This window comes from Agrilus planipennis, unplaced genomic scaffold (assembly GCF_000699045.2).
Source record: "Agrilus planipennis isolate EAB-ADULT unplaced genomic scaffold, Apla_2.0 scaffold103, whole genome shotgun sequence".
Lineage (NCBI taxonomy): Eukaryota > Metazoa > Arthropoda > Insecta > Coleoptera > Buprestidae > Agrilus > Agrilus planipennis.
Window position 1 is genome coordinate 625,372 of NW_020438959.1, and position 16,714 is coordinate 642,085.

The window sequence follows — 16,714 nt, forward strand, 5'->3', positions numbered from 1 at the left end:
AGCAGGTAAAAGTTGGTCTGTGTTCTGTCGGAGCTGCCTGCGACGAGCTGATGAGATCCAAAAAGATCGAAATCGCGATCCGCGTCTGGCAGTTTCGACAGAATACAGACCACTTCGAATTATTTTATTCGAGTCGAGAGTGTAATGAGCTTTTTCTCCATACCTACGATTTTGTCAGCGCGCATCCAAGACATTGGAAGGGACACATCGCTAGAGAAAGTAAATGAAGTATACTACCTGTATTTTAAGTCTACTATTAGTTAAAACTGACACAATCTACAACCAGTTATCTCCAGTTGCTACAAATCAAGGCTGGAATTCCAAAAATTCAAAAACCCCTCTATTGACTTCAAATATTATTAATAAAAGAATTTTATTCATTCGGCAACCGCTCCTAAGCACTTGGTGTATAGAACCTAACCCTTAGTACATAGCAATTAAGAAAAAGAAAAATTTTCAAAAGATTATAGTGAAACTTATTCGTACTCTACACAGACCAAATCGTTAAAAAAATAGGTCAATATCGCTAATTTTTCAAGAAAGTTTCCCATTTTCTACTTTTATTTCTTGGGAACACCCTGTGTCTAATGTACGCGGAATCTTTGCACTTTTGTTGTTTCAGAAATTAAAATTAGGCTGAATCAATAAACCAATTTTGAATCTGTTTTCAACGTCCTGTAATATCGTCCTTCATTTCTAATGTATTTTTTGTCTTTCCTTTTTGGATTTTAACTATGCACAACAGCATGTCCATTCAGCCTGCTTTTGTGTTCTTAAAATGTAGCAAACGTCTAATTTAAACGTCAAAAACTTTTGTTTTGTAACAGCTTTTCTTACAAAAACACTCTAGATGTTGATTACCTTCCAACAGCGTGCTACTAGACGCGAACGTACAAATTTCTTTTCTGATTACCGCACTCTTCTTGCATCCATTATAACAACTAACATCTTGTGTTTTTAATGATTCCACACGTGTTCGCTACGTACACAAATAGAAGATTTAAACTTATAAGTAGATACGTACTCATTACCATTTTGCAGATGCAAATTGTTATTATTCCTACTCCAACTTACTTCAGCCTGCCAAACTTATAACGAATTCAAATTCTATTGTTTGTTAGTTTATTTCTAGAAAAACAAACTTTAAATTAATAAAGTAGAAGTAGCTACCAACAAATACTTACGAATCCTGTCTCAGTCACGTCAAACCTATCATCAACATCATCATCATCACGAGACTGTCAGTCCTAAGATTCGTTGGACACGTACTTCCACTTTTACCTATCCTAAACTAATCTTCGCATTTCCCCTAAACTAGAATAACCCTTATCCTTAATTATTTGCGAATAGTAATCTAATGTAGGTCTACCTATACTTCTAACTCCTGTTTCTGTCTCTAATACGTCTCTGACTAGACCTTCATGCCTGGGAAGGTGTCCTAGCAACCTATCTCGCCTATTTCTTATTGGCTTCCGTAGAGTCCTCTATTCTCCTATTCTTTCTAATACCTCTTCCTTCATTTCTAACCTTCTCTATCCACGGTATCCTCATCATTCGCCTACAACACCACATTTCGAACGCTTCTAACCTTATCATTTTTGACCCCCGTACAGCACCGCGCTCCAAACATACACCTTTAACAATCTTTTTCGAATTTCTAAATTAATCGTTAACGAGCATAGAAGTGACTTCTTTTTGTTGAAGGCGACTCGACAAATTACCCAACCTACGAAAAATATATCCATTTTTGGTAAAATCTCATGTTAAAAATTCTATAAAAATTAATAAAATTTTATAATAACATGGAAATTGTTTATAATCGTATATATAATTACAGATTCGCAATCAACTTGACATAACATACACTTATTGTACTTAGGTACATTTATACATTTGCTAGTTATACTTTTAATTACTTCATTTTAGGACTTCGTATTATCTCCTTTATTAGCGATTTTCGATTGTGATCATTTGCAACAACAAAAATTGTTTACGCAAAATCTAATTAACTGTGAACGTGAACTACCTATTTTTAGACTTTTCCTTCTAAAACCTGCGTTTCGACTATCTAATGAATTTGAATTTATTTAATAAGTTTTAAACGAAAGAAGTTTAACTTTATATGAATGGTATAAAGACTATACCAACCAATTATTTATAAAATTCGAGGAAACGATTATCTCCTTTATAATTTATTGTTACGAAATTTCTTTATTGAGTAACTGGTAATAAAAGAGGAATTAATATAGGTAATAGACGATCATAGCGTGCTGCTCAAACAGAAACAAACGAATGCAGCGCTAGCATCTGGACAAAGGATCAATCAATATGCGTTCGCTTTACTGCATCCTGCAGCTGATTTGCGTCGGTTTTAAAACTCCATATTATACAAACTAGTACCAAAAGGTCTTTGATAAATCGATTTATGTTGTTTTACGTATTTACTAGGTAAAATGTTGTATTATTTTAAGGTATTTTTAAGAGTTGAAAGAAATGCAATTTTAAAAAAACAATTTTTCTTCTCTAGTTCTCTGGCTTGGATAAGGACGAGGTAGCAAAAGAAAAAGAAAGAAATCTGTAGACAAAAATTATATATACCTACGCATACTTAACAAATAAATAAAAATTTTCTATAACATAAAGTATGCAAACATCACAATATGTACAGTTTAAATTGTTTATTACTGTCATTGTCGTTAATGGATGACGCTTGTAGTTATATAGTTTTTGTCTTATGATTTTATTTTTTTAATTTTTACAATAACACGTCACCTTTTATAACCATTAAATCGTAATATATATCCACGCTTTCAAATGCTTTTAATTAGTAATGTTCAGATTTGTTTAGAATTTCTCCAATTAAGCAATAAATTTTCACAATCCAGGACGAAAAAATGTTACCACAAATTATTCAAAGTTTAGTATAGGTAGCCTTAAAATATATGTATATACAATAAATGAATCATATTTACCGAATGGCATCATGTAAAATTAAATCAATAGTAGTCTTTTGACTGAAAGGTATTTTGAATAGTTAATATAAAACAAATTCCAATGCACGTCATTTGCCACTTTATTGTAAAAAAAAATATTAATGTAAAAATTAAGGAAAAATCTGTTGCTGTTGTCACACCCTTGCCGGGAATCGAACCCGGGACCTTTGGCTTTGCGCACCAATGTTCTAACCACTAAGCTACAAGAGGTGACAACAGCAACAGCGACAAACCGTACTTATTAGGTCACAAATCTGTCGAACTAATGTAACTATATTAATACCATAAATATGAAACACTTAGGGGTTAATATCAAACATTAATGAGAAAATTCATTTTTCATTTTCAATCCCACTACAAACTACCTCAAGTTAAGTTAAAAAAGTTAAGTAACCTCAATACTAGGGTGATTCCCCTATAGTAGCCCAGGCAGTGTGTAAAGTGTGGTAGCTTTTGCTTGATGAAATCAAATTAAATATTGGAATCAGTCCACAACAAAATTCTAAAGAACCTAGAGCTAGATCGTTACGGAAAATGACCCTCTGTCGAACACTTTCGATCCTGGAAGTTCTCGACGTGTAGATGTCTAAGTCGTAAAATCTTAGATTTTTGAGATAGGGTCTCATAAAGTTGCTTTCTTTCGTAAGCAAGGTACAATTACACCAATTAAACGTATTAAATACATTCAAGATTATATGCAGATGTTGATGTGTCATCCCTATGTGTCATGGTTTCGGAGCGGGAGTGGTAATGCACCCTGCAAACGTGTAGTACACCTCAACATCATAATGTACTTATGGGGAAAAAAAGTTGGTGTACTCAGAGGTGTAACCAAACACCAACATAGAATCTGTTGTTTACGATTATATGCAACCCTGGACCAGTCGTTTTATGTATTATTTAATGTTTACATTAATCTAAGTTGTCAAAACGTACTGTCATAGGTATAATTGTAGGAAGAATGCAACTTTAGGGGAAATGTGAACTTTTACGACTTAGCTAGAGCCCATTGAGACTTTTAATCTATTGCCAAAATCCACGGTTTCAAAGAATTCGACAGAGAGCCTCAAGAATCTAAAAAGAAGCTCGAAAACTGCAGAAATTCCCAAAAATGCGGTGCTTTTTACATATTTTTATCAATACTTCAACCTTCCCTTTCAGAAAAGTTATCAAGGAACGAAAATTCTCCAGTACACGTTTCTATAAGGTTGCTTCCTTCTTTAGATAATGATAAAAATACTTTAAGAAGCAAGGCATCTCGGGAAATTGTTCGGTTTTCCAGGAAAATTTTAGGAGACGCAATCGATAGATATTGTTTAGAATATTGTTCTGAACTAATTCCAATATCCAAAGCCAAGCTTGATGAGATATATACAGAAACTTAAACTTTAGAATTAATCAATTGGCAGCCTTGCCGACATAGCAGCAAAGTTTGTATTTGTTGCTGTATTTCGTCTTTTTTGATCTTTTAACTTTAAACTAGCGCAAAAAATCCTTCTAATAAGAACTCTTATTATTAGTTACAAACATTCCCAAGGAGTTGTAATTCAACACTAACGATATGTCCCATTCTAGCGACGTGTACTAATTTTTGTTTTATATGAACTGTAGCAAGAGCTTCAACTCACAACTAAAATCGAGACACTCTTGAGTAAGTAGCAGAGAACTCACTTTCACTCGATACGCCATCACGAGTATTGATGTTCAAATGTTCAAAACGCATGAACAATTTTAGTTAATGTTATACGTTTGATTTTGCATTTTACGGTTGAAGGATACACTTCTAATTAAACAAACAAATAATTTAGATTTGACTTCCTTTAATTTTATTTCCGTCTAAGTTAATATGTACATCATACATACTTGCAGATAAGGAAAAATAAACATTTACTTATTCGTTTATGTACTAAACAAATCTGACAGGAGGCTTTGCTAAAGGATTTTATGTAATGCAAAATTGTTAAATTAATTACAACCACGCCGCTATTGTAGCCACCAAAATTATATCAATACATAACAATAAACGTATCCAATACAGAGATCACAAAAAGGTAAATAATATAAATTCAAAAACATGAAGCAAAGTTAAACAAGCCTGATAGCATAATGTTTAAAAGTATATATAAATATTTAACCAATTTTCCATATTGTCATTGACACATCCCTCGTAAGGCAAATTTAATGGGCACACAACCGTTTATTAATATTAGTAAAAATTAAATTGAAATGCAAACGAATGAAAGCTGATTTCACTGATTGGTTTTGACCTTGCAGTCTTGGTATTAGTCTTGCATTTTCGAAACACCAAGACTGTTTTTATGCTAGTAAGACCAAGACCGAACGTACAAAACCAAGACCAAACGAACAAGACCAAAACCAAAACCAAGAACGAATATACAAGACTAAATGATAAATTATTATACTTCGTTTAGTTTCTCTAGCGATGTGACCTTTAGTTTGACCGGCGCAAAGTAGAAGAGAACAGCACTAGGACAGACAAGAAAGGAGACAACTCTCGGCCAAACTCTTAACCGCTGAGGAGCGTATAATCCATACAGTACTGCACGGAAAAGTTGACCATTTTATCCACTAACATTGCATTGCTCAAATGTGCTGTTACTGGTACCAATTACTACTGAAAATATCAACGAGATGTTTATTTATATTGGAAGACATATTAAAAGCTTTAACGCTTGTTTTCGACTCGCACTACTATTCTTGATTGAACAAAACTTTTGGCAGGTACTGTATGAAAAAGTATGTTTAATGAACAACAGTCGAGAATATAATGAGCCTTTTTCTCCCTACCTACGATTTTACCAGCGCGCATCCAAGACATTGGAAGGGGCAAATCGCTAGAGAAAGTAAATGAAATATACTTCCGGTGGATTTATGAGTTAAGCTATTTGAAGCAACTCTAATACATTCTTTTCTTGAAACAAAACATTTTTAGTATTTGAAATTTTCAGTTCGCTGTGGTACATTTTAACACTAAAAAAGAAGCAATTTCATTCTGAATTGAGCATACTTTTATTAACATCAGTTTATGAGAAATAATCTAATCAATTATTATTAAACTGTTCTCCTTTTCTTCTAAAAGGTATAACCAAATGTGATTTTTTTAAAATATATAACTGCATTTCATACCTAACTTGAAAATTGCAATTTGCTATAAATTATCGATTTGATCTCAGAACCAATACATTCATTAATTGTTTTCAAATTGTAGTTGAATATTTTATAAAACTTCTATCAGAACACTACTATTACTTCTGACTGAAGATGCAATATCCAAATAGACGTTTCATCCACCATAATATATATCATCTTCTTGGTGCATATTAATATTCCGTAGCTAAGTAATTACAGAGCTCTTTCCTTTAAAAAGAGTGCCAACATGTTACATAATTTGATATTATAATTAAACTTATTAAAAAAATTGCTGATCATCTCAAGCATTTCGAAAGTCGTTTCCAGTTTTTAATATTGCACTTGTACACTTAAAAATATTTATTCATTGCTTTACCAGCTAGCTAGGAATGTTGTTTCTTTACTTTGTTATTTTAATAACTAGCGCCCTTGGTCGTATTTGTAATTGAAACAGAGGAAAGTAAAAGCTGCAGGATAATAATGAGACAAGTGCGAAGTAATGAAAAAAAATTTATGATTTTGGCAGTTTCAAAATATTGAGTTAGAAAAAATTGAGATTGATTTTGCGATCTCAAAAACATATTTGAGTATATAAAAATTCGAAACAAAATTTTAGTGACATGTAGCAAATGTCTCATTATTTTCCAATACGCTTTATTGCTTAGATTCAGTGGCAAAAATAGGGGTAACGGTGGTGGCGGTGTGCTCTGGGCTGCGGCACACGCGGCTAAACAGAGGAGTAGGGTTTTAATCTTGTGTGAAGTTTCTTAATAACATGACAACAACCTAATCAATCAATTAATGAAAATAAATTAAGATGAAAAAGCATCAGTCCGGAATAGAACTCAAACCCGCCGGCATACCAGTCGACCTTCTATACCACTAGGCCATTAACATGTCCGAAAATTATCTTATAAAATAAGATCAATTTGGGTTTGAAGCATCACTAAAGCGCATGTGCAAAGTTCACAAGATTAAGACCTAGTCGTTTGTTAAGCGCGTTGATTTTTACCAAGTATAGGAACTAGACGACATTTTCACCCCGGGCGCCACTAATGCCAGTTACCCCACTGCTTAGGTTGCAGCAATATCAGAAACAAACTAGAACAAACAGAATAACACTTGTGAGTGGGACTAATAAGTCTTACAGTTATTATTATTGCTAATGTATTAGATGACATACGTAATATGCTATAGTACTTTTTCTCATAGTAAGTGATTGTTTTAAGCAGGAAGACCGCTTTTCACCATCTCCCTTGACTTTACATTACTTTTTTTATTTTTATTATTGTCAAGTGCTCTGGTAGCACCGGCAGCAGCAACCTATCTCTTGTCTCTTTAACTTCTATCGGCTTTGTATCTTCGCAAACAGCTGCTTTGCTGCCAAAACGGCCCGTTCAGTGGGGCTAGACTCCATCTTGAAGCGATCCCTTCTGTTCTGTTTCAGACCACGACACTCATCGGTCTGCTGAAGACGGCGCGTCTATTGCGACTGGTCAGGGTGGCCAGGAAAATAGATCGCTATTCGGAATATGGAGCAGCCGTTTTACTGCTACTCATGGCTACCTTTGCGCTCATTGCGCACTGGCTTGCTTGCATCTGGTAAGTACACACAAACTCTAGCGGAATTTTCGATTAAAGGTGAGCGCACACTGGTTCGTAAGGGTCGGGCGAAGGCAGCGAACGGACGGACGGGCGGGGCGCGATGCACTTGTTTGTTGACAGAGCGCAGTGATCGGCAAATGTTTTAACTGTAGACGACTGACATTGGTCAATCACAATGGATGAGTCGTCTGACGAAGTGCTTTACATTATTCTTGAGTTAGAAGAGGAATTTCAGAATACTCAAAAGAAGAAATCACATATATGGCGATCGTGCCTATTTGCGACTGAAGCAATGGTCGAGGTATCGCCGACTGATCGTCAACGGACGCCGCGGACGCATTTTAATTCCAATGGTCGGAACCAAGACGCTACCGTCCGTCACATGTCCGTCAGTTTAATGTTTTATTCACATGATACAATTTCGACAAAACGGTTAGCACTTTTTCGTCGCGGTGTTGTATAAAAATTATTCGCTTACTTATTTAGAAGTTGTTAATCTTTCACTTGAAGAAGAAGATGGCAGCAAGAAAAGAAGGAAACAAAAGGGGTACACAAAAGTTTATTAGGCAGAAAAACGGAAGGGGAGTTTTGCGTGTTGTATTGGGATCCGTCAAATGGGCATACACCATCTGGTGGCAAAATTTATAACTCGAATGAGGGAAAAATTTACATAGGAACTGTGCACGCAAATTGTAAAATTGTTTATTAAAATAATAAAACACGTTAAAAAAGTAATTTTTTTTTTGATGATTGAGTCGACGAAGTTTTCTTCTAAAGTTAAATCAAATAAAAAGTTAATATGTTCAGTGAAAAGCTGCAATAGCACTTCAGACATAGATCTTCACTCTTCACCTACATTAACTACTTTCCAATAAAAACTAACCGTTTTATATATGTAAAAAATATATTCGGAAAATTAGAGAAAAAAGTAAACTAATAGAAGCTTGGATGAAAGCAGTAGGTATCAAAGAAGTGAATTCCGGAATAAAAATTTGTTCACGTCATTTTAATGCACATGATTATATTTCAGCAAGTATTTACCATCAGCCATAACCTTAATATTTAAAACTAGAATCATACTAAAATTATAAAGTGAGAAATTATTTATTCCTGTGTAATTGATTTAACACAATTCTAATGATACGATATAAGTATTTTGAGGTTAAGAACCTACCTGCTGCAATACAACAAAGTTGCAATAATGTGTTTGCAACGTTCTCTTAAATCGGCTTTGCACGTGCAAGTCATTGATATGATATTGCTTAAATCACCCAGAATCACCTCACCAATTATATAACGTGAATCACTTTTTAAATCCGAAGTTTGTAAAAAGTAGGCAGTAAACGTGACGGAATTTGAAGGCTAGCTTCCGGATTTGTTATTTCCGAATTTTATAATGTGATTGGCATTAAAAACACGCTCACTTTCAACGAAATTTTCTTTCCGAGGCTTTGTGTCAGCCCAATCACATATTGTGTCAATACTTATCATTTTATCGTAATTTAAAAACTTGGAAATTGCACGGTACACTATAGGAACTACGATAAGTTTTCCCTAATCAGCGCCATGTTTTGGGGCTCCTCCCATTTGACGCATCCCAATAACCAATTGTTACATGATGAAGATAAATTTCATCAATAGGTTCTTCAGAATGTCTAAATATCAATTTAATGATTTCGCTTAATAATACGTCTTTGCTGGTTACCAACGAACTGAATGTATTCTGCAATTCCGATTGAGCGAACCGACACAAAACAAAACAAAATGTTAAAAAGGGGAAAAAAAAACTTATTTTGTTTTTCATTCGTGATATGATAATATGAAGTCTAACAAGATTAACTTACAGCATTTTAAAATGCGTGGATATTTTTGTGTTTCAGGTACGCGATTGGCAATGCTGAACGTCCGGTTCTGCATTCGAAAATCGGTTGGTTGGACAGTTTGGCCAACGATACCCATCAGTATTATCTGTCAAACAATTCGGGAGGACCCAGTATCAAAAGTCGCTACGTGACCGCCCTCTATTTCACTTTCACGTCGCTGACAAGTGTGGGGTTCGGAAACGTGGCACCCAACACTGATGCAGAGAAAATATTCACCATCTGCGTTATGCTCGTTGGATGTAAGTTCACTTTTTGTATTTTTATAGGTAAAAGATAGTTTGAACAGTATCTTCCGTCTATAAATGTATGAAATTTTCTCTGCGAGTTCATTTAAAATAAAAAGCCTCAGCGGAATATTAAGTAGAATAGCAACGGAAAATCAATTTCCAGGTTATTTTATACATTTCTTAGCTTCGCTCTCAATCCATTTGAGAGTCCCGATGCCTCAATAATTTTATGAAATCATGTAGAAATGTGGTGTTACCGGCGAATGTTGAGGATACCGTGGATAGAGAAGGTTAGAAATTAGAAAGAATAGGAGAACAGAGGACTCTATAGAAGTCAATAAAAAATAAGCGAGATAGATTGGTAGGACATCTTTTCAGGCATAAAGGTCTAGTCCAGGGGTCGGCAAGCTGCGGCTCGCGAACCACATGCGGCTCTTTGGATGTGAAGCTGCGGCTCTTTAGTTCCATACGAAAATATAATTTATTTTATCAAAAAAAAATATTTAAAAATCGTTCTGAATTGATTAACGAGGATTAGACACTGATTCTATTTCTCAGCCACTTGTACTCGCTTTTCACCGCATCCCAATAGTCTTCCAGATTGCTACAGTGAGGTGAAGAAGTTGGCATGTGGAGTGCTGACTGGCAAGAAAACAATTTGTGGCTTGTAAGGTTGCCGACCCCTGGTCTAGAGGTTTAGACTATTGCTTAGCATTCGGGAGGACGCCGGTTCGATTCCGGGTCCGTCTGCCTTGATCCAAGTTTTTCTGTGGTTTCCTTGGATCGCTTAGGCAAATGCTGGGGCAGTAATAATACACAGATTATCTTTCATTCTTTTCTGTCTTCATTTCGTCTGTCTCAACTTTCTCACCCGAACCACCACCCACCCATTCCCACGATTCCTGAAAGCANGTGAGGTAAAGAAGTTGGCATGTGGAGTGCTGACTATCTTCGGATCGACATATTCGTGCGAGCAAGCCCTTGCATGAATATAACTAAAAGTAAAGTAAGAAGTTATGAGCCAAATTTATCCAAATTTTCTAAAACCGTGTAAAGCCAACACTCCCATTGAATTTGTTTGCTCAAATGTATGTTATTATTGTTTTTTTTTTATTTTAACTACAAGTTACATTATTTAGTAAAGTTTAAATTTTCTACTTGAATAACCATGCAAAGCCATGGCTCCCATTGAATTTGTTTGCTCAATTGTTTGTTATTGAAGTACAAGTTAGTGTTGTATATAAATAGATATTTTTTCTTATGAATAAATAGATATTCTTTCTTATGAATAAATAGATTGGTTTTTTATCAAAAAAAATTATTTAAATGCGAGTACTATTTATTTTTGGCAAGAAAAAATTTTGTGGCTCTTTAAAAACTTTGAAATTTTGTAAATTGTAATTTTCGACTCTTCTGACTCAAAAGGTTGCCGACCCCTGGTCTAGTCAGATAGATATTAGAGACAGAAACAGGAGTTAAGAGGAGTACAGGTATACCTACATTACTGCACGCTAATAGTCAAGCATGTGGGATTTTCTAGTTTTAGGGAAATGCGAAGATTAACTAAGAAAAAGAATGGAAATTCGTGTCCAACCAGTCCTAGGACTGACGACCTTATGATAATGAAATGATTTCTCTTTGAATCCAGCCTGGTTTAAACTACAATAAAAATATCGTATTAATTCGCCTTTTAACATGTATTATAAGGCTTCTTAAAAATGCATCAAAATTAAAATTGAATGAGACTTTTATTGCTGACATTGAAGAGTGAGAAATGACATAGGGCTTTATAGTCATTCAACTAAAATTTATTCATATATATTCAGGGCATCAAAAGCGGCAATAACTGTTTTTCTAACACCGCACCGTAATATATTGAAAATCGTCTACAACAATTGTTTTGATAGTTTGTTAATTCGAATTTTCACATATGACTATCAATAAAATTTTTTTCTTACGCTCGAGAAATCAGTATTAAGACCGGCTACACCGTTTTGAAAACTGCAAGGATTGAAACCAGTTTTAATATAACCTTGAAGAGAGAGAGAGAGCGCGTGACGTCACTATGCTGTAGTCGATAGCGAACAGGCCAATACGCATTACGGCCGCTGCAATTGATGAAACGTATTCGCTGTTTGCGTAATTATTAATAATCACACTTCAATTTTCAAAATGCTAACTCCTATAGTACACTATCGCTAGTGTTATGTGCCTAACTATTATAGAATAATAATGAATACACGGCCGAACGAAGTGAGAGACATGAGTACCAACATGACGCCACAAAAAAAATCGAATATACGTAACCCGCGTAAATTCAAAATTTGCGATACTTTTTGGACAGACCTCGTATAGTAAAAATTACAAATATTGAATGTAATCAACCGTCGGATAAGAGCCGTCCGCTGGACGTAGGTTAGATCCCTACAGTATTGTGACGTCACGCTGACGAAGGTCGCCCTAAGCCACTTGAGAAGTTATTGATTTTAAATGTCAGGTTTAATAAAAAGTTGATGGAAAAAGTAATTTTTTTTAACGATACAGTTTATAATGAAGCTGCTTTTCGATGTCAAGTCCCAACACAATTGTTGAGCTTTCTCAGTATATTTAAGGAAAAAGTGACCAAGTGCTTGCTGTATAGTATTTTTGATTAGAATCAAGTTATTTCTAGAATCCTTATATACACACGCTTCACCGAACTGGTGATGCCGCTTTATTGTAACGCATTTGGTAACAATTTCCTTGAACTTGGAAAACCTTCATGTTTTCCTCAGAACTCTATATCCTTTATCCTGAACAGCTTTGCTTACTGTCATGGTTAATATTTTCCATTGTCTAAAGTAGATAAAGGAGAAGACGCAAAACCATTTACCCAACAAACTAATCTCGACATCATGACTGCAGTTGCTAACTTTAACTGCGAAGATAAATCTTTTTTTTTTTTATTTTTTTATTCTACATCGTCTACTCGTGGAATCGTTAGATACACTTAGTTGTTGAAGGAATAAATCTCGGTTATATAAGTACCTACATGTTGAAGCTTTTACTCATGTTTTTTACGTTATCTGATCAAACTAAAATTTGGAAGTTTTCATATTTCAGTGTTCAGGTATTTATTTATAATCTAATTGGAATATCCAAATTTCCCAAAATTTTAAGGTTTGTATATACTCAACTAGTCCCTCATTCTGATGTCCGGGCGGTGAGTACTTCGGGGGATGTCATCAATAAGTAAAATTATTAAAGACAGTACAACTGTAAAGATAAATATAGAGGGGCAAAAGATTAGTATGCTTAGATTTGCAGACGATATGGCAGTATTAGCATCTAGCAAGGAGGAGTTAGAGATAGCTGTAAGTGAATTGGAAGCGGTATTAACAAAATAGTATTGCATGAAAATAAATAAATGTAAAACAAAAGTACTGGTATGTAAGGGAAGAAAAAGTGAGGAAAGATCGAATATAAAGATAAGAGACGAAAAATTAGAAGAAGTGACCGATTTTAGATACCTAGGAAGTCAGATAAGTCAGGATTGAAGGAATAGTAGGAATATAAAGCTGCAGATAACGCCGGGTCGACTCGCCTTCATTAAAAAAAAGTCACCTCTATGCTCGGAAACTGTTAATTTAGAAATTCGAAAAAGATTGGTAAAGGTATATGTTTAGAACGCGGCGCTGTACGGGTGCGAAACATGGAAGGTGGGCGCTGTGGAAAAGAAAAGCTTAGAAGCGTTCGAAATGTGGTGTTACACGCGAATGAAAAAGATACCGTATATAGAGAATGTTAGAAATGAAGTAATTTTAATTTTTTTTTTGTAGGAACGTTATTTCCTTTACGTTATGTCTCTTTCAACCATACCTGTTGACTCGTTTTCTACTTTTCTTTCAATTTCTTAACAATGCCAAAAACGTTGTTAATAAAAGTCGACTCTCTTCGCCAATACGATCGATTCTGTCTGTATATAAATCCAATTCAAAGAAAAAGGTTGAAGATACTTGTATGCATCCCACTGACATGCATATAACTTAAAAAGAATATAATTCATGCGTATGATTTGAAAAACTTTCTTTCCACATCTGCATACTGAATTGCAGTTGTGTGAAATACATTTCAGTTATGGTCGGATATATATTTACAGAAGTAGAAAAATAACTGCAAACCTGAAGTATGTATTGTAATTTTTCTTGTAACATACTTAAAGTCTAAGCATGACATAGGTAAATGTTAAATCTCTTTTCAAGCTTCTAGAAGTTTCAATAAGTTTCGAATTTTATTCCTTTCAAGGCCGTAGATAGAGATTAATTTCAAAATGAATTAGATCTTCTCAGCTTTTTTAACCCTTAGTATCACAGTGAAATACTCAGAAATCCCAACGTAATTTTAACACTAATCTTTTTAAGCCAGAAGGATCAAAACAGCGAGATTATTCAGAAATCGATCTTTGCATTTTGGTGTTAGAACAATAGAGGGTCCTTCTGAAATAAGTAGCAAGTTTTGAAGCTTTTTAACAAATACCAAAAACCAAGGAACTACCCGAGATAAAAATGTTCAGTCTCTTAGAGTCTCTGAAAGCGAGACTCGAGTCTCCGTTTCTCACCGAGTCTCTCTGGTGGCGCTGAGAGAGACTGTCGAGAGACTGTCAAAAAAACTGTTTAGCGTCTCTAAACTAGAGACTCGAGTCGCTCATAGAGAGATCCTCATTTCGTATCCGGTCTCTGAACGAGAGACTCGAATCTCTCAATAAGTGGTGTCTCGATAGACATGGTTAAAATTTTCTAAGTTCAACATATTTCAGAGATCCCAGTCTTTCTACGAGAGACTCGAGTCTCTCAATTTTTCAGTTTTATTCATTCAGTCTCTCTGTGAGAGACTCGAATCTCTGAATTAACAATTTTATCGTTCGAGTCTCTCATACAGAGACTGTGAGAGATCCATAAAAACACCTAGGCAATAACTGAGAGACCGTCAAAGACTGTGAGAGACTCTCTCAGAAACGCTGAATGACTCTGAGAGACTGGAGAGAGACTGACAATTTTTGTCTAGGGTATCTAAGTCTAGTATCTAAATAGGTATCTCGGTATCTAGGTATAGGTTTTTCTCGAAAACGGTCCACTAAATACTTACTTAATGTTTTTGTTTTATAGTATCCTGTAACTTCCTACATGCTTGATACTTATTTCAGAGACACCCTGTATATATACTTGAACCAAATAAATCTACGTATATCACTTTATTATGATCTTGTTTTTGAATTAAAGTTTTCCCCAAGAAAAGTATAAGTAATGAGTAACACTCCATTTGTTAGTAATTTGATTAATACTTTCATCTAATTACCCTAATCTAATTTTTCAACTACTTATGCTGAGTTTGCAGAGTAAGGAGAAGATACCATAGACTGTTTCAAAAATGTTTATTTTACCATTTTTTTTACAGTAGTGCAAATATTTTAATAAACCTAATAATATACTACACACTTAGGGGTTATACCGACCGACGTTTCGCCTCTAATTGAGAGACTTTATCGAGGCTATAATATTTCTAGTCGATAGTGTACGACAATTTACATTGAGTAGACACTTACTAAGTTCTTTAATTATATAAACATAGATTTTTTAAAGTCAGTATGTTATTATTCATTTCTTCCTTTTAGTTTAGTTGTGAATATGCAAAGAATCTAGGCAGTTAAGGGTTGGAAGGTTTATATTTACGAAAATGCAACATCAATACCAAGACCTTGCATACAACTTTTTATGTTACAGTAATTTACTCTGCACTGTTAGTAATCTTCTCCTACGGTTAGAAATAAAACCTGGTGTGCCTCAAGGTATAATTTTAGGTCCCCTACTCTTTATCCTTTATATAAATTACGTCCTTAATAAGATCAAAAATGATGATTTTGTATCATACGCAGAGATGACACATAAGGGATAAAGAGTAGCGGACCTAAAATTCTACCTAGAGGCACACCAGTTTTTATTTCTCTGCACTCACTTACGACACTGTTTCGTTTTAATATTTGTTGTTGTTTTGAAACGCAGCTAGTTAATAAATTCCGCACATTTTTTCTCATTCTATAGCGATATAATTTATTTAATAAAATTTAATAACTCGTAGAACCGATTTTCTCTAAATAATATGTAGTTGGATCTACAAATAAAACGAGTAAGAAAAATTTTAAGCAGAAATTCTCTCGCTAGCCCTTTTTGTGAAGGAAATTTAAACTTTGTCAATTCCTTTGCAGCGCTTATGTACGCTAGTATCTTCGGTAACGTTTCGGCGATTATTCAGCGGTTATACTCAGGGACGGCGCGCTACCANAAGAAATATTTTATTAAAAGTTCGCAGATGATGGCCTCACTGATTTCATAATGTTGAAGAAAAGCCTTTTATAGTTTGGACGATGAAAATTGGCATAGTCCGCAACAAATTATCTGTGAGAATGGATGTATGTACGTATTTCCACATGAGACTGTAGTCATTTGCTGTGTTTTGAACACGCCCTTGTTAAATTAGGAAATGCTTCATGAGGAGTACAGACAAAGTTAAAAGAGATAACCGAAAAATGGTAACAGCCTTTTTTAATGTCCCGGCGCCTTCACCAAAATTTTTATTAAATTTTTTAAGAATTGCTAATATATTGTATCTATATATCTTCATGAACATCTTATTTTCGACATTGAAGCGATACTTTACAATAAATATTACCTAAAATCACTTAGTAAGCAACTAATTACTTTATTGGGGTTGCTTAGGTACGCAAAAGATCAGGGCCGGCTTTATAACTTCTTGGTTGAAATTATATCTTTATACAAGCACCTTTGCTTTCCTAAATTCCTGGGAGTGTTGAACTTTCTTT

General features: G+C 34.6%; 1 protein-coding gene and 1 non-coding gene across 2 annotated transcripts in view; one reads left to right on the plus strand and one right to left on the minus strand.

The window, feature by feature from the left end:
* The window catches only part of LOC108736729 (potassium voltage-gated channel subfamily H member 6), a 237,247-nt gene that overhangs the window by 206,656 nt on the left and 13,877 nt on the right, over window positions 1-16,714 (plus strand). The window contains exons 11-14 of the mRNA XM_025975105.1: window positions 2,528-2,551; window positions 7,591-7,745; window positions 9,629-9,870; window positions 16,100-16,195. Coding sequence (XP_025830890.1) covers window positions 2,528-2,551; window positions 7,591-7,745; window positions 9,629-9,870; window positions 16,100-16,195 — 517 coding nt within the window. The remainder of the gene's footprint in view (window positions 1-2,527; window positions 2,552-7,590; window positions 7,746-9,628; window positions 9,871-16,099; window positions 16,196-16,714) is intronic.
* Window positions 3,131-3,203, minus strand: Trnac-gca. The gene has a single exon. It is a non-coding gene; the product is annotated as a tRNA-Cys (tRNA).